This window comes from Panonychus citri, unplaced genomic scaffold (assembly GCF_014898815.1).
Source record: "Panonychus citri isolate SS breed McGregor unplaced genomic scaffold, ASM1489881v1 Contig00139, whole genome shotgun sequence".
In the NCBI taxonomy this organism is placed as follows: domain Eukaryota; kingdom Metazoa; phylum Arthropoda; class Arachnida; order Trombidiformes; family Tetranychidae; genus Panonychus; species Panonychus citri.
Window position 1 is genome coordinate 1,689,639 of NW_026515544.1, and position 21,516 is coordinate 1,711,154.

At 31.9% G+C, this 21,516-nt stretch overlaps 4 protein-coding genes and 2 long non-coding RNA genes across 6 annotated transcripts; 1 reads left to right on the forward strand and 5 right to left on the reverse strand.

Annotated features, from left to right (window-relative positions):
- Positions 1-442: 442 nt before the first annotated feature.
- On the reverse strand, positions 443-1,684 carry LOC128394170 (uncharacterized). Its single transcript, XM_053354438.1, has 3 exons — positions 1,355-1,684; positions 1,072-1,295; positions 443-996 (listed from the first exon to the last, which is right to left on the reverse strand). Exons 1-3 carry the CDS (start codon positions 1,614-1,616, stop codon positions 700-702), a joined length of 783 nt encoding a protein of 260 aa, XP_053210413.1. The 5' UTR covers positions 1,617-1,684; the 3' UTR covers positions 443-699.
- Positions 1,685-1,849: 165 nt separating this feature from the next.
- LOC128394140 (uncharacterized) lies at positions 1,850-2,553 on the reverse strand. The gene is made up of 3 exons (XR_008326317.1): positions 2,184-2,553; positions 2,023-2,082; positions 1,850-1,956 (listed from the first exon to the last, which is right to left on the reverse strand). It is a non-coding gene; the product is annotated as an uncharacterized LOC128394140 (long non-coding RNA).
- A 3,387-nt stretch (positions 2,554-5,940) lies between these two features.
- LOC128394246 (uncharacterized) lies at positions 5,941-8,376 on the forward strand. The gene is made up of 6 exons (XM_053354549.1): positions 5,941-6,891; positions 6,994-7,053; positions 7,120-7,259; positions 7,334-7,721; positions 7,781-8,004; positions 8,080-8,376. Exons 1-6 carry the CDS (start codon positions 6,804-6,806, stop codon positions 8,374-8,376), a joined length of 1,197 nt encoding a protein of 398 aa, XP_053210524.1. The 5' UTR covers positions 5,941-6,803.
- A 397-nt stretch (positions 8,377-8,773) lies between these two features.
- On the reverse strand, positions 8,774-9,542 carry LOC128394255 (uncharacterized). The gene is made up of 3 exons (XR_008326338.1): positions 9,407-9,542; positions 9,250-9,309; positions 8,774-9,183 (listed from the first exon to the last, which is right to left on the reverse strand). It is a non-coding gene; the product is annotated as an uncharacterized LOC128394255 (long non-coding RNA).
- A 286-nt stretch (positions 9,543-9,828) lies between these two features.
- LOC128394243 (uncharacterized) lies at positions 9,829-12,450 on the reverse strand. Its single transcript, XM_053354546.1, has 6 exons — positions 11,628-12,450; positions 11,467-11,526; positions 11,261-11,400; positions 10,799-11,186; positions 10,522-10,739; positions 9,829-10,438 (listed from the first exon to the last, which is right to left on the reverse strand). The coding sequence occupies exons 1-6, from the start codon at positions 11,728-11,730 to the stop codon at positions 10,139-10,141; spliced, it is 1,209 nt and encodes a 402-aa protein (XP_053210521.1). The 5' UTR covers positions 11,731-12,450; the 3' UTR covers positions 9,829-10,138.
- Positions 12,451-15,340: 2,890 nt separating this feature from the next.
- Positions 15,341-21,189, reverse strand: LOC128394248 (uncharacterized). The gene is made up of 10 exons (XM_053354550.1): positions 20,939-21,189; positions 20,778-20,837; positions 20,575-20,714; positions 20,111-20,498; positions 17,813-20,051; positions 17,651-17,710; positions 17,441-17,577; positions 16,534-16,909; positions 16,256-16,473; positions 15,341-16,183 (listed from the first exon to the last, which is right to left on the reverse strand). The coding sequence occupies exons 5-10, from the start codon at positions 17,898-17,900 to the stop codon at positions 15,887-15,889; spliced, it is 1,176 nt and encodes a 391-aa protein (XP_053210525.1). The 5' UTR covers positions 17,901-20,051; positions 20,111-20,498; positions 20,575-20,714; positions 20,778-20,837; positions 20,939-21,189; the 3' UTR covers positions 15,341-15,886.
- Positions 21,190-21,516: the final 327 nt, after the last annotated feature.

Consider the following 21,516-nt stretch of genomic DNA (forward strand, 5'->3'; position numbering starts at 1 on the left):
TGAAATTTGCTCTAAGTGAAGTTGCTAGCCAATTGGTTAGTGTCGTGGACTCTGGTCTACGATGACACGGGTTCAATCCCGGCTTGACTACCTTCCCTCAATTGTAATTGTCAAATAGACGGATTAAAAATTTAAAAACAAAAAGAAAAATTGTATTTCGAATTGGCGCTGTTAAGCCAATCTCCCCTAAATGGGAACCTGTAACCCTGAAAAATAATAAATGTTCTAAGTGAAATCACTACTGTACTAAAATAGGGAATACTTGATGGACAATTAATCAATTGGACTCGATATTTGACGTTTAAAGACAATTTTTAATAAAAGAATCAATACAGAATGTATAAGCTTGATCATCATAACTGTTTTTTTATTTGACCTTCAAAGGTCATAAATGCTTTAAAAAGCAAATTAAATACATTAACCTCACATTTTCTTGAGAAATTAATTGATCCCAATTTAACCTCTCATTTTCTTGAAAAATTAAATGATCCTAATTTAACCTTAGAAGTTGACAAAATGTTAATCATGATACAATTATGGATCCAATCAAAGTCTCTCAGTGTTGATTGTGATCAAGCCAAAAAGAAGAGGCAAAATGATCCTAATTACGAACCCATACATAATATTTTAATTAGTTGGATTTTTTTTATTGTTAGGTTCGATTATAAATGGAGAGTTAAAACGTACAATCTTTACACTTCATTTATGTAGAAAGTGATTAAAAAACAATCGATTAAGTTCATGAAACATAAATAGTTTCGCATTTGTAGAACCAAAATAAACATCGATTTTACGATTTTGTGAGTGACAAAAGTTTTTCACGACTTGTTGATCTGCTGAATCTCTCCCGGCATGTTCGATCAACAATAATGACAAATGAGGTAATGTACTAATTATATGGATCAATTCATCTGAAGATAGCGAAGATTCACCCCTAATACTTAAGTATCGACAGTTTGGAAACTTTTCAATAGTTTTGATCATCTTTTCTGAATTCTGTTATAATTTAGAAAAAAAGAAGTGAAATCGTTAGCTGGTGGTTGAACAACTGCTTGTTAATGGAAATCTTACCCAGCGAAAAATAAATAAATCCAATCTTTGTACATTAAAATTTCTGTTGATTTGATGCATTAGATCCATTCGATAAGAATTCACAATCAGAAAAAGGTTGAGTACATTTGGACACAAGTTCAAGAATTTTGTAAGAGTATATGACCCACCACTTGAAGTATCTACAAGCTGAAGATCTAAAAGATTTCCAAATATCGGTAATTGATTTTCAACCTGAAAAAAATCTATTAAACGATGAAAGAGATTTGGTCAAATTTTTATATCGAGATGATGGAAAACTTACCATCAGATTCATGATCACAAAAAGTAACAAGTCGCTCGAGATTCGTCAAAAATTGGGCGAATTTCAGAACATGGAGTAAATTCACATACTGGGAGTGCTTTTCAATAGAATTTCCAAGAGATTTCAATTTCTTAAGATGACCAAAAGTTCTGAGATAACCTGTAACTATTAGATCATTACCGATTCCTAGGAATTGAATATCACTCAAAAATGATGTTATTCTTTTTTCTTCTCTTTTCAAGATGTTACATTCGTGGTTCATTTCAAAGCGATGTTTATATTTCAATTCAAGCCCAACACTCAATCCTTTAATTTGTTTCGTTTTGGCAAGTAAATTAATTAATGCAGAACAAGAACATTGCTTAGTGAGATTTTCAAGATGGATTATCTATATGATGAGAATAAATTTCAAATTAAAAAGATGAATGAAACAAGTTTCGTTTAATAAAACTTTTTTTTTACCTTAACATTAGGAAGAAGTTTAGAGAGTTTAATTTTCATCAAGAACTTTCTGCTTATTGTGATGTTACATTTACGAGCTAATGGAAGATGATTTTGTTCAAGCGAATGATCAATCCGCCTTAATCGAGTGGCCAATGTAACTATGGGTTAAATTTGGTAGGAAGTCTCATTAATGTCTATTTAAATCAACAGAAATCAATAATTACCATGAAAGTGAGTGATCTTCTTCAGTCTCTTTTCCGCTAATATCTTCCAGCGACGACAAACTGTAATTACAGCAATTAATTAACATTCAAGTATCAATTGAATAGACGACTACGATTGAGTTATATGGTCTTTATGATAGAAATCAATAGTTTCCACTTACTTTTCATCAATGTAGCAAATTGTCGCAATTGATAAAACTGATCAAAAATCAAAAGTGAACAATCATCAGGCAAATCATTGATATTCATTGTTGAAAGTTACATAAAACAATCTAAAAAATAAACCACACGATAAAAGATACAGAAAGAACTTTTCTTGACCGAAAAACTTGGTTGTTTGAAATTCAAATTTCTTGTTGAAAATTTAACCTGTCAACCTAACTGGTGGTCAGTTACTGACCATTTGAAAAGTTTATCTCTATCCCCGCGCCTTTCAAATCAATGTTTCATTGTCATTCCGAATGCTATTTGCTTGAATGGACAATTTATGGCTTGTCCAAATTATAATTCCTAACGCATTCATACATTGGAATAATTTTTTGTAGTAAATTTGGACAAAGCTCGACGATAATTAGCCATTTTGGTAAGTGGCTAAATGGCTAATAGCCAGCTAATCAAATCTTAAGTTAAGATTCTTAACTGCCAGTATGATGGTAAACATGATTGTAAGGAAAATCCAATTTGTTTACAGATGAAATTCATTGATTGAATGATCAATTTCTTTTTGGCGCTAATCACTTGTGCCAATGCTTGAGCGGCAAGATCATGAATCTTTGCAACAGGTGATTTGAAACATAGAGACTCAAGAGGTTCCTTGTAGGCTAACCGGAATCAACTCGATCACCAAGATCTTCGTTGATCTTTCATTAGAGCTCGAATCACATTCAAACAATGAACTTTCTGCCAATCTTCAGCTGATTGTTTGGAACAAATTTCAACCAACCTGTTGATTACATGACCAAGTAATTTGTTTCGATTCTCTTTTGGTTCAGAAGAAACAATCGCTTGAGTAACAAAAGGTAAACCAGCACTTCGACGGGTAATACACTTTGGTCCACTCGATTCGATTCCTTGACTTTCGTTGGCAAGATCGGCGAGAATCTCATCAAGCAGAGATTCGACCACTTTCAAACACGAACAAGGTTTTCTCCAGATACACTTGACCACCATAGAGAAACCAGTGTAAGCTTGTTCAAAGCACCACGATGCTTGAGCTCCTTTAGATGATGAACAAAATAGTTTAGAACCTTTTCCACGAAACAACAATCAATGATTGTCGATGATGGAGGACATGATTTTAGATCAATCGGACTGTGGTCAAGTTTTTCACAAATTTTTCCAAGAATTAGAGATGATTCTTTGATTGTTTTCCAACCGAAAATCAGCAACATTTGAGAGGTTATATCAAGACGCTTTTCAGCGACAATTGGACTAGATGGACATTCACGTCCCATTATTTTGTTAACTAATTCATCGTCAAGTGGTTTCAGGTCCATTGGTAAAAATCCTTCAGGTGAATCATTACAAACGATACAACTGACCACTTCACTTGCATCGAAACAAATTTTACTGATACGATCAATTAATATGATCCATTCTGGTTGACGTAAAGTGAAACAATCAAGGTCAAGAGATTCATTTAATCCATGGATAGATGTTAATCTACTTTGGATTGGATTATAAAAAGCACCATCGATAATTGACTCTTTGGTCTCAAGAATCGCTTCTCAATCTGATCAGTTAAGATTCCGAGTAAATCAAGATTAATGTCAATTCGAGCAGCATCGAGAGAGACAATTTTGGTTAAATATCGGAACAGGTGAGATGGTTAGCTAACATTGATCGGATTAATATCGAATAACATTTTTTATTTTATCAATCGAATTTTTTGCATTCAAATTAAACGAAAGGTCAATTACAAACGAAAATACTTCTAGATTTAACCTAAAGTTATTCTGCAAGTTGATTCCTCTATTAATTTAATAAAAATTCGAGGCCAAAACACCGTTAAAACGCTTTCAAGACGAATTTCAAATTTTGATAGGGATAACAATTAATCAATTGGACACGATATTTGACAACTAAAGACAATTTCCAATAAAAGAACCGATATCAACTGATTTTTTGTTAGACCTTCAAAGGTCAAAAATGCTTTGAGAAGCGAATAAAATACATTAACCTCTCATTTTCTTGAGAAATTATGTATCCAATCAAAATCTCTCTGTGTTGATTGTGATCAAGACAAAAGATTATACAAAACGATATTAATTACGAAGAGTTAAGAGTAAGAAACGTTTAATCCTTAGAGTTCATTTATAAAAAAAATGAATTGTGAAACTTTCGATAAAGTTCATGAGACATCAATAGTTCCTCATCTGTAGAACCAAAATAAACATCAATCTTAGGATTTTGTGAATGACAATAGTATTTGACGATTTGTTTTTCAGCTAAATCTGTCAAATCATTTTCGATCAGCAATAGTGATAAATGAGGCAGTATACTTATAATCTGGATCAAATCCCGTGAAGATATTGAAACAGAACACCAGATACTCAAGTACCGCAAGTTTGGAAAGTTTTCAATAGTTTTTAGTATTAAAATCTTTTGTCGAACCTGTTATAATTTGAAAGAAAAAAGCGAAATCGAAATTAATCTTGATGGTTTAACAGATAATATTTTGTGGCTATTAAAGTCTTACCGTAAGACGTAAATTCAATCTTTGGACATTTAAGTTTTTGTTGATTTGATGAATTTCATGAACTCCAGGATAATAACGAATAGTCAGAGAAAGGTCGAGTAAATTTGGACACGAGTTCAAGAATTTTGTGGAAGTACATCCATCACTTGAACTGAGCCAAAGATGTAAAAGATTTCCAAATATCGGTATTAGGTTTAGAGTATATGACCTATCTCTTGGAGCATCTACAAACTGAAGATCTAAAAGATCTCCAAATCTCCAATGATTTTCGTCGAAAACAAAATCTAATAAAAGATAAAAGAGATTTAGTCAAATTTTGATATCGAGATAATGGGAAACTTACCATTATCAAACTCTTCATTACCAATATTAAGAGGTCCACCACCAAAATCACCACAAAAAGTAACAAGTCGCTCGATATTCGTCAGAAATTGGGCGAAGTCTAAAACATGGCGTAAATTTACGGCCTGGAAATTATTTCCAAAAGAATTTCCAAGAGATTTCAATTTTTTGAGATGACCAAATCTTTTAGATAACTTGTAATCAGCAGGTCATTACTATTTCCTAGAAATTGAATATCACTTAGGAATGATGTTATTGTTTTTTCTTCTCTTTTCAAGGTGTCACATTTGTGTTCCACTTCAAATCGATAACCAAACCGACTAGTTAGGACCCGACGACGTGATTCGAGCTCAACACTCAAGCCATTAATTTTATTCACGTTGGCGAGTGAATGAGCTAATGCAGCACAGGAACAGTTCTGAGTCAGATTTTCAATATGGATTACCTAACATGGAATGAGAATAAATTTCAAATTAATATCATCGATAAACAAAGTTTTGTCTATGCATAACTTACCTTAACATTAGGAAGAAGTTCAGAGAGTTTAATTTTCATCAAGGAGTCTTGGCTTATTTTGAGAATACATCTATGAGCCAATAGAAAATGACTTTGTTGAAGTGAATAGTCAATCTGCATTGATGGAGTAGCCAATGTAACTATAGTCGGTATAAAATCCTCATTAATATTTCATTCAAATCAATAGAAATCAAAATAATTCTTACCGTTCAAGTGAGTGATCTTCTCCAGTCTATTTTCCATTAAATTTTTCCAGCGACGACAAACTGTAAATACATGAATTTATTACCATTCAACTTAGTACTAGTGATTAATTTAGATGATCTTCATGAAATGAATCAATCATTTCCACTTACCTTTCATCAATGTAACGAACTGTCTGAATTGATGAAACTGATCAAAAATCAAAAGTAAACAAATATCAGGTAAATCACTGAGACTCATTATTGAAAGTTGAATGGAACAATTTAAACAATAATTGACTTGAAAGATACAAAAGGTTGAAAGCTGTCAATTAATTATCAAAAAGTCGTAGAAAATGAATCGAATGAAACAATCAAACTTTGATTGTTTTGATTATCAGAACAATAATTCAATTGTTAGAAGATACTCAACTTTTTCTTTTTTACTCTTTTGGACACCAACTGATTATTTACAGAGATGAATCAGCTGGTTATATCGAAAGAGTTCATCTCTGCCCAACCCGCGACCTTTAAATCAATAATTAACTTGTAATTCTGCCAATTCTGGACATGAAAGATATTCAACCATCATGATGATTGTAAGGAAGATCCAATTAATGATCAGAAATCAATCAGTGACCATGATGATGATAAAGAAAGATTTTTCGATAAAAGTAAAATTAATTTCATCGAAGATCCAATCCAGTTAATTACAATTGGTAAAGTTTATTTAGAACAATTAATTTCTTCAGTTGATTGTAACTTTTTCCATTCATCTCTTACCTGGAAAATCATTTATTAATACAATTATCCTGTTTAAACAAATGCATACGGAATGACGATGAAACATTGATTTGAAAGGCGCGGGTGGATAGAGATAAACTCTTCAAGTGGTCAGTAACTGACCACCAGTTAAGTTGACAGGTTAAATTTTCCACAAGAAATTTGAATTTCAAACCACCAAAGTTTTTCGGTCAAGAAAAGTTCTTTGTTTCTTTTATCGTGTGGTTTATTTTTTAGATTGTTTCATGTAACTTTCAACAATGAATATCAACGATTTACCTGATGATTGTTTACTTTTGATTTTTGATCAGTTTTATCAATTGCGACAATTTCCAATATTGATGAAAGGTAAGTGGAAATGATTGATTCATTCAATATAAATCACTATTCTTAATCAATAGCTTCATGTTGAATTGATATTTTGATTCTAATGAGTTAATGTAATTAAAGTTTGTAGACGCTGGAAAATATCAGCGGAAAAGAGACTGAGGAAGATCACTCACTTTGATGGTAAGTATTGATTTCTGTTGATTTAAATAAACATTAATGAGACTTTCTGCCAAATTTAAACTATAGTTACATTGACCACTCGATTAAGGCGAATTTATCATTCGCTTGAACAAAATCATCTTCCATTAGCTCGTAAATGTATCATCACAATAAACAGAAAGTTCTTGAGGAAAATTAAACTCTCTAAACTTCTTCCTAATGTTAAGGTAAAAAAAAAGTTTTATTAAACGAAACTTGTTTCATTCGTCTTTTTAATTTGAAATTTATTCACATTATATAGATAATCCATCTTGAAAATCTCACTAAGCAATGTTCTTGTTCTGCATTAATTAATTTACTTGCCAAAACGCAACAAATTAAAGGATTGAGTGTTGGGCTTGAATTGAAATATAAACATCGCTTTGAAATGAACCACGAATGTAACATTTTGAAAAGAGAAGAAAAAAGAATAACATCATTTTTGAGTGATATTCAATTTCTAGGAATCGGAAATGATCTAATAGTCACAAATTATCTCAGGACATTTGGTCATCTTAAGAAATTGAAATCTCTTGGAAATTCTATTGAAAAGCACTCCCAGTATGTGAATTTACTCCATGTTCTGAAATTCTCCCAATTTTTGACGAATCTCGAACGACTTGTTACTTTTTGTGATCATGAATCTGATGGTAAGTTTAGCATCATCTCGATATCAAAATTTGACCAAATCTCTTTCATCTTTTAATAGATTTTTTTCACGTCGAAAATCAATTACCGATATTTGGAAATCTTTTAGATCTTCAGCTTGTAGATACTTCAAGAGAAGGGTCATATACTCTCACAAAATTCTTGAACTTGTGTCCAAATGTACTCAACCTTTTTCTGATTGTGAATTCTTATCGAATGGATCTAATGCATCAAATCAACAGAAATTTTAATGTACAAAGATTGGATTTATTTATTTTTCGCTGGGTAAGATTTCCATAAACAATCATTTGTTCAGCCACCAGCTAACGATTTCGCTTCTTTTTTTCTAAATTATAACAGAATTCAGAAAAGATAATCAAAACTATTGAAAAGTTTCCAAACTGTCGATACTTAAGTATCAGGGGTGAAACTTCGCTATCTTCACATGAATTGATCCATATAATTAGAACATTACCTCATTTGTCATTATTGTTGATCGAACATGCCGGGAGAGATTCAGCAGATCAACAAGTCGTGAAAAACTTTTGTCACTCACAAAATCGTAAAATCGATGTTTATTTTGGTTCTACAAATGCGAAACTATTTATGTCTCATGAACTTAATCAATTGTTGTTTAATCACTTTCTACATAAATGAAGTGTAAAGATTGTACGTTTTAACTCTCCATTTATAATCGAACCTAACAATAAAAAAAATCCAACTAATTTAAATATAATGTATGGGTTCGTAATTAGGATCATTTTGTCTCTTCTTTTTGGCTTGATCACAATCAACACTGAGAGAATTTGATTTGATCCATAATTGTGTCATGATCAAAATTTTGTTAACTTCTAAGGTTAAATTAGGATCATTTAATTTCTCAAGAAAATGAGAGTTTGACGAATTTAATTTGCTTGCAAATCATGAAAATGATCAACTAATCCACTTGTTGATTGGTTGTTTTTCCAGCTAAGAGATGAATGGAAAAAGTTACAATCAACTGAAGAAATTAATTGTTCTAAATAAACTTTACCAATTGTAATTAACTGGATTGGATCTTCAATGAAATTAATTTTACTTTTATCGAAAAATCTTTCTTTATCATCATCATGATCACTTATTGATTTTTGATCATTAATTAGATTAAATAAAACCACTCGAAGTGAATCTCTTTTATCAAGATTGGTGAATATACTTGATAACAATTTAAATGAACAATTTAAAAGTGAACCTTAGGAAAGTTGATTAGTCGGTGGTTGATTTTATCTTTATTATTATTTATGTTGATACTGAGAGACTGAGAGAGAGTTTCGTTTAATAAAACTTTTTTTTTACCTTAACATTAGGAAAAAGTTTAGAGAGTTTAATTTTCATCAAGAACTTTCTGCTTATTGTGATGATACATTTATGAGCTAATAGAAGATGATTTTGTTGCAATCCGCCTTAATCGAGTGGCCAATGTAACTATGGGTTAAATTTGGTAGGAAGTCTCATTAATGTCTATTTAAATCAACAGAAATCAATACTTACCATGAAAGTGAGTGATCTTCCTCAGTCTCTTTTCCGCTAATATCTTCCAGCGACGACAAACTGTAATTAAAGCAATTAGCATTCAAATATCAATTGAATAGACAACTACGATTAAGTTAGATGATCTTTATGATAGAAATCAATAATTTCCACCTACCTTCCATAAATGTAGCAAATTGTCGCAATTGATAAAAGTGATCAAAAATCAAAAGTAATTAATCATCAGGTAAATCGTTGATATTCATTGTTAAAAGTTACATGAAATCTAAAAAATAAACCACACGATAAAAGAAACAAAGAACTTTTCTTGACCGAAAAACTTTGGTGGTTTGAAATTCAAATTTCTTGTGGAAAATTTAACCTGTCAACTCCAACTGACGGTCAGTTACTGACCATTTGAATAGTTTATCTCTATCGAACCGCGCCTTTCAAATCAATGTTTCATTCTCATTCCGTATACTATTTGTTTAAACAGGACAATTTATGGCTTGTCTAAATTATAATTCCTGACTCATTCATACATTGGAATAATTGTTTGTAGTAAATTTGGACAAAGCTCGGTGAATTTAGTAGATTAACAAGTGTCTTTATCATCGTGTTAGATAAGTTTGTTTACATTGTTAGTTTCAAATAAAACACTTTACAATCATACCAATCGGGATATGAAGAATTACTTTCGACCTCGATTGCATAACTTAAATGTATTAATGAATACATGGAGTATTACATGAATTTTTGAATTATTATTTGCAATTGAAGCGACTGATTCTTTTTATCAACTTGAATCTCGAGACAAGGTTAGAGCTTATTCGGGTATTTTAAAACAGCTCGATTCTTCTTGTTAGGTTGGATTATAAATGTAGAATCAGAAACTTTTAATCCTTAGACTTCATTTATGTAGAAATGGATTATCAAACTTTCGATAAAGTTCATTAGACATCATTAGTTCCTTATTTGAATAACCAAAGTAAACATCAATTTTAGGATTTTGCGAGTGACAATAGTTTTTGATGATTTGTGTTTTTGCTAAATCGGTGCAATCATTTTTGACATGCAATAATGACAAATGAGGTAATGTACTTATAATCTGTATCAAATCTTGTGAGGGTAGTAAACATGAACTACAGATACTCAAATATCGACAGTTCGGAAACTTTTCAGTGGTTGTTAGCATCTTTTCTTGATCCTGCTATAATTTAAAAGAAAGAAGCGAAATTGTTAGTTAGCTTTGATAGTTTACCAAATAATTATTAGTGGCTATTAAATTCTTACCGCATAAAATTGTAAATCCAATCTTTGGACATTGAAGTTTCTGTTGATTTGACGAATTTGATCAATTTTAGCAAAATACACACTCAGAGAAAGGTTGATTAAATTTGGACACAAGTTCAAAAATTTTGTGAAAGTAGATCCATCATTTGAAATACTTTCAAGACGAAGATGTAAAATATTGTTAAATATCGGTAATTGGTCTTGGACGCAAACAAAATCTAATAAAAGATAAACGAGATTTAGTCAAATTTTGTTATCGAGATAATAACAAACTTACCATCAGACTCATCGTTACAAAAAGCAACAAGTCGCTCGAGATTCGTCAAAAATTGGGCAAATTTAAGAACATGGAGTGAATTTACAGGATAGAAGTAATTTGAAGAACCAAGAGATTTCAATTTCTTAAGATGACCAAAAGTTCTGAGATAACTTGTAACTATTAAGTCATTACTAATTCCTAAAAATTCAATATCACTCAGAAATGATGTTAACCTTTTTTCTTCTCTTTTTAAAATTTTACATTCATGACTTTTATCATAGCGACTATAATTCTTAAGCCTTGATTCAAGCTCAACGCTCAAGCCTTTAATTTGATTCGCTTTGGACAGTAAATGAACTAATGCAGAGCAAAGACAGTTTTGAGCGTAATTTTCAAGATGGATTATCTATATGATGAGAATAAATTTCAAATTAAAAAGACGAATGAAACAAGTTTCGTTTAATAAAACTTTTTTTTTACCTTAACATTAGGAAAAAGTTTAGAGAGTTTAATTTTCATCAAGAACTTTCTGCTTATTGTGATGATACATTTACGAGCTAATAGAAGATTATTTTGTTCAAGCGAATGATCAATCCGCCTTAATCGAGTGGCCAATGTAACTATGGGTTAAATTTGGTAGGAAGTCTCATTAATGTCTATGCAAATCAACAGAAATCAATACTTACCATCAAAGTGAGTGATCTTCTTCAGTCTCTTTTCTACTAATATCTTCCAGCGGCGACAAACTGTAATTACAGCAATTAATTAGCATTCAAATATCAATTGAATGGACAACTACGATTAAGTTAGATGATCTTTATGATAGAAATCAATAATTTCCACTTACCTTTCATAAATGTAGCAAATTGTCGCAATTGATAAAAGTGATCAAAAATCAAAAGTAAACAATCATCAGGCAAATCGTTGATATTCATTGTTGAAAGTTGCATGAAACAATCTAATCAATTATTAAAAGATTTGCGACTTTCAAAGTCTCTTTAGAACACAAACTTGGATCAGCAGATTACACGGCAAGAGATTATCGCTGCCCACCCGCGATCTTTAAATCGATCATTTTATTGTAATTCTGTAAATTTCAATCCACACCGAGAGACTTTGATTGGATCCATAATTGTATCATGATCAACATTTTGTTAACTTCTAAGGTTAAATTAGGATCATTTAATTTTTCAAGAAAAGGAGAGTTTAACGAATTTAATTTGCTTTGCAAATCGTGTGGATAATCAACTACTGTAATCCACTTGATGATTGCTTGTTTTCCCATGTAAGAGATGAATGGAAAAAGTTACAATCAACTGAAGAAATTAATTGTTCTAAATAAACTTTACCAATTGTAATTAACTGGATTGGATCTTCGATGAAATTAATTTTACTTTTATCGAAAAATCTTTCTTTATCATCATCATGACCACTGATTGATTTTTGATCATTAATTAGATTAAATAAAACCACTCGAAGTGAATCTCTTTTATCAAGATTGGTGAATATACTTGATAACAATTGAAATGAACAATTTAAAAGTGAACCTTGGGGAAGTTGATTAGTCGGTGGTTGAAAGTAATCAATATTTGTTAAGCTTCTCATGGTACATCATTCCCGATGATGAATTGATCTGATGATTGTAAGGAAGATCCAATTAGTTCATTTGTTTACAGATGAATCATCATAAATATGAATAAGATAAGGTGGATTTTTCAGTTAAGATTATGCTCAGGCTAAGAGGAGTCTATGAAAGGTTAAGGTATCAAAAAATTCAGCTAAAAATCCTACAAAACGGAAAATTAGTCCGAACGAAATCTGAGCACCCATTCATGAGAAATTCAGATTCCAAATTTATATTGTACGCAAGCGCAGTTTGACTTTTTAAGAGCGCTAAATTCAAAAAGAAAGAGAAGAGAGAGAGAAAGAGAAGAGAGAGAGAAAGAGAAGAGAGAGGAGAGAGAGAGAGAGAGAGAGAGAAAGAGAAGAGAGAGAGAAGAGAGAGAGAGAGAGAGAGAGAGAGAGAGAGAAGAGAGAGAAAGAGAAGAGAGAGAGAAAGAGAGAGAGAGAAAGAGAGAGAGAAAGAGAAGAAAGAGAGAAAGAGAAGAGAGAGAGAAAGAAGAGAGAGAAAGAGAAGAGAGAGAAGAGAAGAGAGAGAGAAAGAGAGAGAGAGAGAAGAGAGAGAGAAAGAGAAGAGAGAGAGAAAGAGAAGAGAGAGAGAAAGAGAAGAGAGAGAGAAAGAGAGAGAGAGAAAGAAGAGAGAGAGAGAGAGAAGAGAGAGAGAGAGAGAGAGAAAGAGAAGAGAGAGAGAGAAGAGAGAGAGAGAAGAGAAGAGAGAGAAGAGAAGAGAGAGAGAAAGAGAAGAGAGAGAGAAGAGAGAGGAGAAAGAGAAGAGAGAGAGAGAAAGAGAAGAGAGAGAGAGAGAGAGAGAGAGAGAGAGAGAGAGAGAAAGAGAAGAGAGAGAGAAAGAGAAGAGAGAGAAAGAGAAGAGAGAGAGAGAAGAGAAGAGAGAGAGAGAGAGAGAGAGAGAGAGAGAAGAGAGAGAGAAAGAGAAGAGAGAGAGAAAGAGAAGAGAGAGAGAAAGAGAAGAGAGAGAGAGAGAAAGAGAAGAGAGAGAAAGAGAAGAGAGAGAGAGAAGAGAGAGAGAGAAGAGAGAGAGAGAAAGAGAAGAGACGAGAGAGAAAGAGAAGAGAGAGAGAGAAGAGAGAGAAAGAGACGAGAGAGAAAGAGAAGAGACGAGAGAGAAAGAGAAGAGAGAGAGAGAAAGAGAAGAGAGAGAGAAAGAGAAGAGAGAGAAGAGAGAAGAGAGAGAGAGAAGAGAGAGAGAGAGAAGAGAGAGAGAAAGAGAAGAGAGAGAAAGAGAAGAGAGAGAAAGAGACGAGAGAGAAAGAGAAGAGACGAGAGAAAGAGAAGAGAGAGAGAGAGAAAGAGAAGAGAGAGAGAGAGAGAAGAGAGAGAGAGAAAGAGAAGAGAGAGAGAAGAGAGAGAAGAGAGAGAGAGAGAAAGAGAAGAGAGAGAGAGAGACGAGAGCTAAAGAGAAAAGAAATTTCTTTTCGAATCCACGATTAAGAAATCATTTAAAAGAATGATTCTCATTTAATTATCCTAAATCCACGGGTCTCTCAAACAACCTTAACAAACTTTCGTAAGAAAGTTTGTTCCCGCTTGTAAATATGAATAAGATAAGGTGGATTTTTCAGTTAAGATTATGCTCAGGCTAAGAGGAGTCTATGAAAGGTTAAGGTATCAAAAAATTCAGCTAAAAATCCTACAAAACGGAAAATTAGTCCGAACGAAATCTGAGCACCCATTCATGAGAAATTCAGATTCAAAATTTATATTGTACGCAAGCGCAGTTTGACTTTTTAAGAGCGCTAAATTCAATAAGAAAGAGATGAGAGAGAAAGAAAGAGAAGAGAGAGAAAGAGATGAGAGAGAAAGAGATGAGAGAGAAAGAGATGAGAGAGAAAGAGATGAGAGAGAAAGAGATGAGAGAGAAAGAGATGAGAGAGAAAGAGAGAGAAAGAGAGAGAAAGAGAGAGAAAGAGATGAGAGAGAAAGAGAGAGAGAAAGAGAGAAAGAGAAAGAGATGAGAGAGAGATGAGAGAGAAAGAGATGAGAGAGAAAGAGAGAGAAAGAGAGAGAGAAAGAGAGAAAGAGAAAGAGAGAGAGAAAGAGAGAAAGAGAAAGAGAAAGAGAAAGAAAGAGAGAAAGAGAGAGAGAGAGAAAGAGAGAGAAAGAGAAAGAAAGAGAGAGAAAGAAATTTATTTTCGAATCCATTATTAAGAAATCATTTAAAAGAATGATTCTCATTTAATTATCCTAAATCCACGGGTCTCTCAAACAACCTTAACAAACTTTCGTAAGAAAGTTTGTTCCCGCTTGTTCTATTGATTGAAAGATCAATTTCTCTTCGGCGCTGATCACTTGACCACCATAGAGAAACCAGTGTAAGCTTGTTCAAAGGCCCCACGATGCTTGAGCTCCTTTAGATGATGAACAAAATAGTTTAGAACCTTTTCCACGAAACAGCAATAAATGATTGTCGAATTAGAGATGATTCTTTGATTGTTTTCCAACCGAAAATCAGCAACATTTGAGGGGTTATATCAAGACGCTTTTACGCGACAATTGGACTAGATGGACATTCACGTCCCATTATTTTGTTAACTAATTCATCGTCAAGTGGTTTCAGGTCCATGGGTAAAAATCCTTCAGGTGAATCATTACAAACGATACAACTGATTTTTGACCTTGCCCTTTTTACCTCATCTTATCCGAGATTTGGTCTCAACAGAACAATTCATCATTGAAAATGTTGTACCATGAGAAGCTCGACAAATATTGTAAAAAATGCATACATGTGTCATCAGTTAGCTTTAATTTACTTTCAACCACCGACTAATCAACTTCCCCAAGGTTCACTTTTAAATTGTTCATTTCAATTGTTATCAAGTATATTCACAAATCTTGATAAAAGAGATTCACTTCGAGTGGTTTTATTTAATCTAATTAATGATCAAAAATCAATAAGTGATCATGATGATGATAAAGAAAGATTTTTCGATAAAAGTAAAATTAATTTCATCGAAGATCCAATCCAGTTAATTACAATTGGTAAAGTTTATTTGGAACAATTAATTTCTTCAGTTGATTGTAACTTTTTTCATTCATCTCTTACCTGGAAAAACAATCAATCAACAGGTGGACAACAACAAAGTGGATTAGTTGATTATTTTCACGATTTGCAAAACAAATTAAATTCGTTAACCTCTCATTTTCTTGAAAAATTAAATGATCCTAATTTAACCTTAGAAGTTAACAAAATGTTGATCATGATACAATTATGGATCCAATCAAAGTCTCTCTGTGTTGATTGTGATCAAGCCAAAAAGATGATCAAAAATGTATTGGAAATTAACAACTACCAATCCAAAGTAATCTTTTCAATTGCTGGTGAAATTAAATCACTAAACAATCTGCTAACTAATCATATTTAAAATTTCTGTAAATTTGGTCACTTCACTTTTATAAAGTTGATCAGTTTTATTTTTGTTGGTAGCCTGGACTACAAATGGAAAATCAGAAATGTTTAATCCGTAGACTTCATTTATATAGAAATGAATTATGAAACTTTCGATAAAGTTCGTGAGACATCATTAGTTTGTCATCTGTAGAACCAAAGTAAACATCGATTTTACGATTTTGGGAGTGACAATAACTTTTCACTATTTGTCTTTCTGCTAAGTCATTCCGCTCATTTTCGATCAGAAATAATGACAAACGAGGTAATATAGTTATAATCTGGATCAAATCCCGTGAAGATAGCAAAGCATAACCACCAATACTTAAGTATCGACAGTTTGGAAACTTTTCAATAACTTTTAGCATCTTGTCGCGATCCTGTTATAATTTGCAAGAAAGAAGAGAGATCGTAAGTTAGTCTTGATAATTGTTTGTATTTACTAGACTTACCCAAGAAAAAAGTAGATTCAATCTTTGAACATTCAAGTTTTTGTTGATTTGATGAATTCGTTCTACTCCAACATTATGCACAATTAGAGAAAGGTTTAGTAAATTTGGACACAAGTTCAAGAATTTTGTAAAACTCGATCCTTTTTTTGAAATATTTTCAAGCTGAAGATGCAAAAGATTTCCAAATATTGGTAATTGGTTTTCGACGCGAACAAAATCTAATAAAAAGATAAGCAAAATTCAGTCAAATTTTGGCATCGAGATATTGGAGAACTTACCATTATCAAACTCATCGTTACAAAAAGTAACAAGTCGTTCGAGATTCATCAAAAATTGGGTGAATTTCAGAACATGGAGTAAATTTACAGGCTGGAAGTAATTTTCAAGGCAATTTCCAAGAGATTTTAATTTCTTAAGATGACCAAAAGTTCTGAGATAACTTGTAACTATTATGTCATTACTAATTCCGAGAAATTCAATATCACTCAGAAATGATGTTATTCTTTTTTCTTCTCTTTCTAAAATTTTACATTTATGACTCATTTCAAATCGATAATCTAGATAGCTCAAGCCTTTGATTTGATTCGTGTTGGTGAGTAAATGAACTAATAAAGCGCAAGGACAGTTTTTGGTGAAATTTTCAAGATGGATAATCTAAAATCGAATGAGAATAAATTTTAATTAATATTATATTACATTTTTCACGATGAGTTTTCATTGACTTTCGTAAGTTTTCAATTCATTTGGTCAAGTTCTCGACGAGTTTAACAACTAGCCTTTACATTGGGTAAAAAATTAAACTTTTCCAATTAAATCTTTTTCTAATTATTTTTTAATTCGACAACTAGCATAAATCTTCGATATTTATTCTAGAGATTCGATCAATTTTTGAATATGGTGCTTAAAGAAAAAAGATGCAAATACCTTGGAGAAGAGATGAAATAAATCATATAAAAAATTTGATCGAATCTCAGAAATTAAAGGTTAAAAAATCATTGAAAATGAATTTAAATGAAATTTTTTCATTTTTTACTCAATGTAAAGGCTAATTGACTAAACTCATTGAGGACTTGACCAAATGAATTGAAAACATGGCGAAAGTCACTGAGAAATGTAACTGAAGAAATTTTGGTCTATAATATCATCAATGAGAAAAGTTTTGTCTTTGTAGAACTTATTTCATACCTTAACGTTAGGAAAAAGCTTAGAGAGTTTAATTTTCATCAAGAATCTTCTGCTTATTGTGATAATACATCTATGAGTAATTGGAAGATATTGTTCAGCAGAATCACCATTCTGAATTAATGGAGTAAACAATGAAACTATGGGTCAAATTTGGTAGAAAATCCTCTTTAAAATGTCATTGAAATCGTCAGAAATCAAAATAATACTTACCGTCTAAGTGCGTGATCTTCTTCAGTCTCTTTTCCACTAATATCTTCCAGCGACGACAAACTGTAATTACATCAATTTATTAGCATTCGAATTTCAATTCAACTTACAGATAGTGATTAATTCAGATGATCTTTATGCTAGGAAACAATCATTTCCACTTACCTTTCATAAATGTAGCAAATTGTCGCAATTGATAAAACTGATCAAAAATCAAAAGTAAACAATCATTAGGTAAATCATTGATATTCATTGTTGAAAGTCGAATGAAACAATCTAAACAATAAACCACTTGATAAAAATACAGTGAGAACTTTTCTTAACCATAAATCTGGTGATTTGAAATTCAAAATTTCCTCTGTGAATTTAACCTGTAACAGGTTACCTATTGCACACTAACTAACAGTCATTTACTGACCATTTGAAGAGTTTATTTTTGCCCGACCGCGTCTTTTAAACTAATGTTTCATCTTCATTCCGTATCGCATTTGTTTGAAAAGGACATTAGCCAGGTCCATTTTTGGATCTTCGATGAAATTAATTTTACTTTTATCGAAAAATCTTTCTTTATCATCATCATGATCACTGATTGATTTTTGATCATTAATTAGATTAAATAAAACCACTCGAAGTGAATCTCTTTTATCAAGATTTGTGAATATACTTGATAACAATTGAAATGAACAATTTAAAAGTGAACCTTGGGGAAGTTGATTAGTCGGTGGTTGAAAGTAGATTAAAGCTAATTGATGACACATGATTGCAGTGAATTCTCTGATTGTTGGATCATTATCCTGAAGTAGATTAGGAATTGATCGAAGTTTCCTCATTGAACTTTGTTGGATCAACTGATTCAAAGAGAGTGAAACAAGAATCAAATTAAAGTGACCAGTTGGTCACTGGGAATACGTGAGATTGATTAAAGATTAAATCGACTATAAGAGTGTGTTGGTCTTTCGATCAATTCGCTTGAACTTGAATTCGATTCAGTTTTAAATGATTCCAGTAAATCACTTGTGTGCTCAGTTAAACTGGTAATTAAATTCTTATGAGATCGATCAGTTTCAATCTGTTTCACATGATGACGAACACAATTGTACATGAAAGATATTAAACCATCATGATGATTGTAAGGAAGATCCGATTTGTTCAATTGTTTACAGATGAAGGAATCAACTCGATCACCAAGACGTTGATCTTTCATTAGAGCTCGAATCACATTCAAACAATGAACTTTCTGCCAATCTTCAGCTGATTGTTTCGAACAAATTTCAACCAACCTGTTGATTACATGACCAAGTAATTTGTTTCGATTCTCTTTTGATTCAGAAGAAACAATCGCTTGAGTAACAAAAGGTAAACCAGCACTTCGACGGGTAATACACTTTGGTCCACTTGATTCGCTTCCTTGACTTTCGTTGTCAAGATCGGCAAGAATCTCATCAAGCAGAGATTCGACCACTTTCAAACACGGACAAGGTTTTCTCCAGATACACTTGACCATAGAGAAACCCGTGTAAGCTTGTTCAAAAGCACCACGATGCTTGAGCTCCTTTAGATGATGAACAAATGTATCAAATTGATACTATTAATGGATTAGCGGTAACAATTAATTGAGCTAAAGTAGAGCAAGAACATGGATTTTTTTGAGCTTTGAAAATTGATTGTCTGCAAACAATGAAAATCAATGAGAAATTTTATTTAAATTAGTTCGATTTTTTTGATTGTTAGGTTGAATTACAATTATAATTAAATGAAGAGTGAGAAACGTTTAATCTTTAGACTTCAGTTCAATATTGTACGTCGAAATGAATTATAGAACTTTCGAACCATTTCATCAGACATCAACTCCAGATTCTCATCTGTAGAACCAAAATAAACATCGATTTTACGATTTTGTGAGTGACAATAGTTTTTCACGACTTGTTGATCTGCTGAATCTCTCCCGGCATATTCGATCAGTAATAATGACAAATGAGGTAATGTTCTAATTATAAGGATCAATTCATGTGAAGATAGCGAAGATCTACCCCTAATACTTAAGTATCGACAGTTTGGAAACTTTTCAATAGTTTTGAGTATCTTTTCAAAATTCTGTTATAATTTGAAAAAAAGAAGTGAAATCGTTAGCTAGTCTTGGTGGTTAAACAAATGATTGTTTGTGGAAATTAAAATCTTACCCAGCAAAAAATAAATAAATCCAATCTTTGTACATTAAAATTTCTGTTGATTTGATGCATTAGATCCATTCGATAAGAATTCACAATCAGAAAAAGGTTGAGTACATTTGGACACAAGTTCAAGAATTTTGTGAGAGTATATGACCCATCACTTGAAGCATCTACAAGCTGAAGATCTAGAAGATTTCCAAATATCGGTAATTGATTTTCGACGTCAAAAAAATCTATTAAAAGATGGAAGAGATTTGGTCAAATTTTTATATCGAGATGATGGAAAACTTACCATCAGATTCATGATCACAAAAAGTAACAAGTCGTTCGAGATTCGTCAAAAATTGGGCGAATTTCAGAACATGGAGTAAATTTACATACTGTGGATGATTTCCAATAGAAGTTCCAAGAGATTTCAAATTCATAAGATGACCAAAAGTTCTGAGATAACTTGTAACTATTAGATCATTACCGATTCCTAGAAATTGAATATCACTCAAAAATGATGTTATTCTTTTTTCTTCTCTTTTCAAGATGTTACATTCGTGGTTCATTTCAAACTGATTATCATTCTTCAATTCCCGCCCAACACTCAAGCCTTTAATTTGATTCGCGTTGGCAAGTAAATGCATTAATGAAGCACAAGAACAGTTCTTAGTGAGATTTTCAACATGGATTATCTAACATCGAATGAGAACAAATTTTGAATTAATATTATGAATAAAAAAAGTTTTTCAAGACAAAACTTTTTTTTACCTTAACATTAGGAAGAAGTTTAGACAGTTCAATTTTCCTCAAGAACTTTTTGCTCATTGTGATGTTACATTTACTAGTTGATGGAAGATGATTTGGTTTGTTCGAATGTTTAAGTCGCATTAATTGAGTGACCAATGTAACTATTTAAATTTGATAGAAAGTCTCAACATTGTGTATTCAAATCAACAGAAATCAATACTTACCATCAAAGTGAGTGATCTTCTTCAGTCTCTTTTCTACTAATATCTTCCAGCGACGACAAACTGTAATTACAGCAATTAATTAGCATTCAAATATCAATTGAATTGACAACTTCGATTAAGTTAGATGATCTTTATGATAGAAATCAATCATTTCCACTTACCTTTCATCAATGTAGCAAACTGTCGCAATAGATAAAACTGATCGAAAATCAAAAGTAAACAATCATCAGGTAAATCATTGATATTCATTGTTGAAAGTTGCATGAAACTATCTAAACAATAATTAAAAGATTTAACTTTCAAAGTTTCTTTCGAACACCAACTTACTAGTGATGTTCCCGGAACATTGTTCCGATAAGTTATTACAGAGATGCATCAGTTGATTACATGGAAAGAGATTCTCTCTACACCCGCGATTTTTAAATCAATAATTTTATTGTAAATTGTAAAGTTACTGCCTTAAGAAAAGATTGAAATTAAAATTCATTCCTAGTTCGATAACGTAATGAATTCATCTAAGTTTTTCTAAAACTCAGTTGATTAAATGATCGCATCTATGTTTAATCCTTTTCAAATAAATCCCTTATAAAAATGAAGTGACCAAATTTACAGAGGATTTCAAATATTATTAGTTAGCAGATTGTTTAGTGATTTAATTTCACCGGCAATTGAAATGAATGTGTCCATTGAAGGAAATCGTAGGAAAAAGTGTTTTGCTGACATGGAGTTTTTCTTGTGA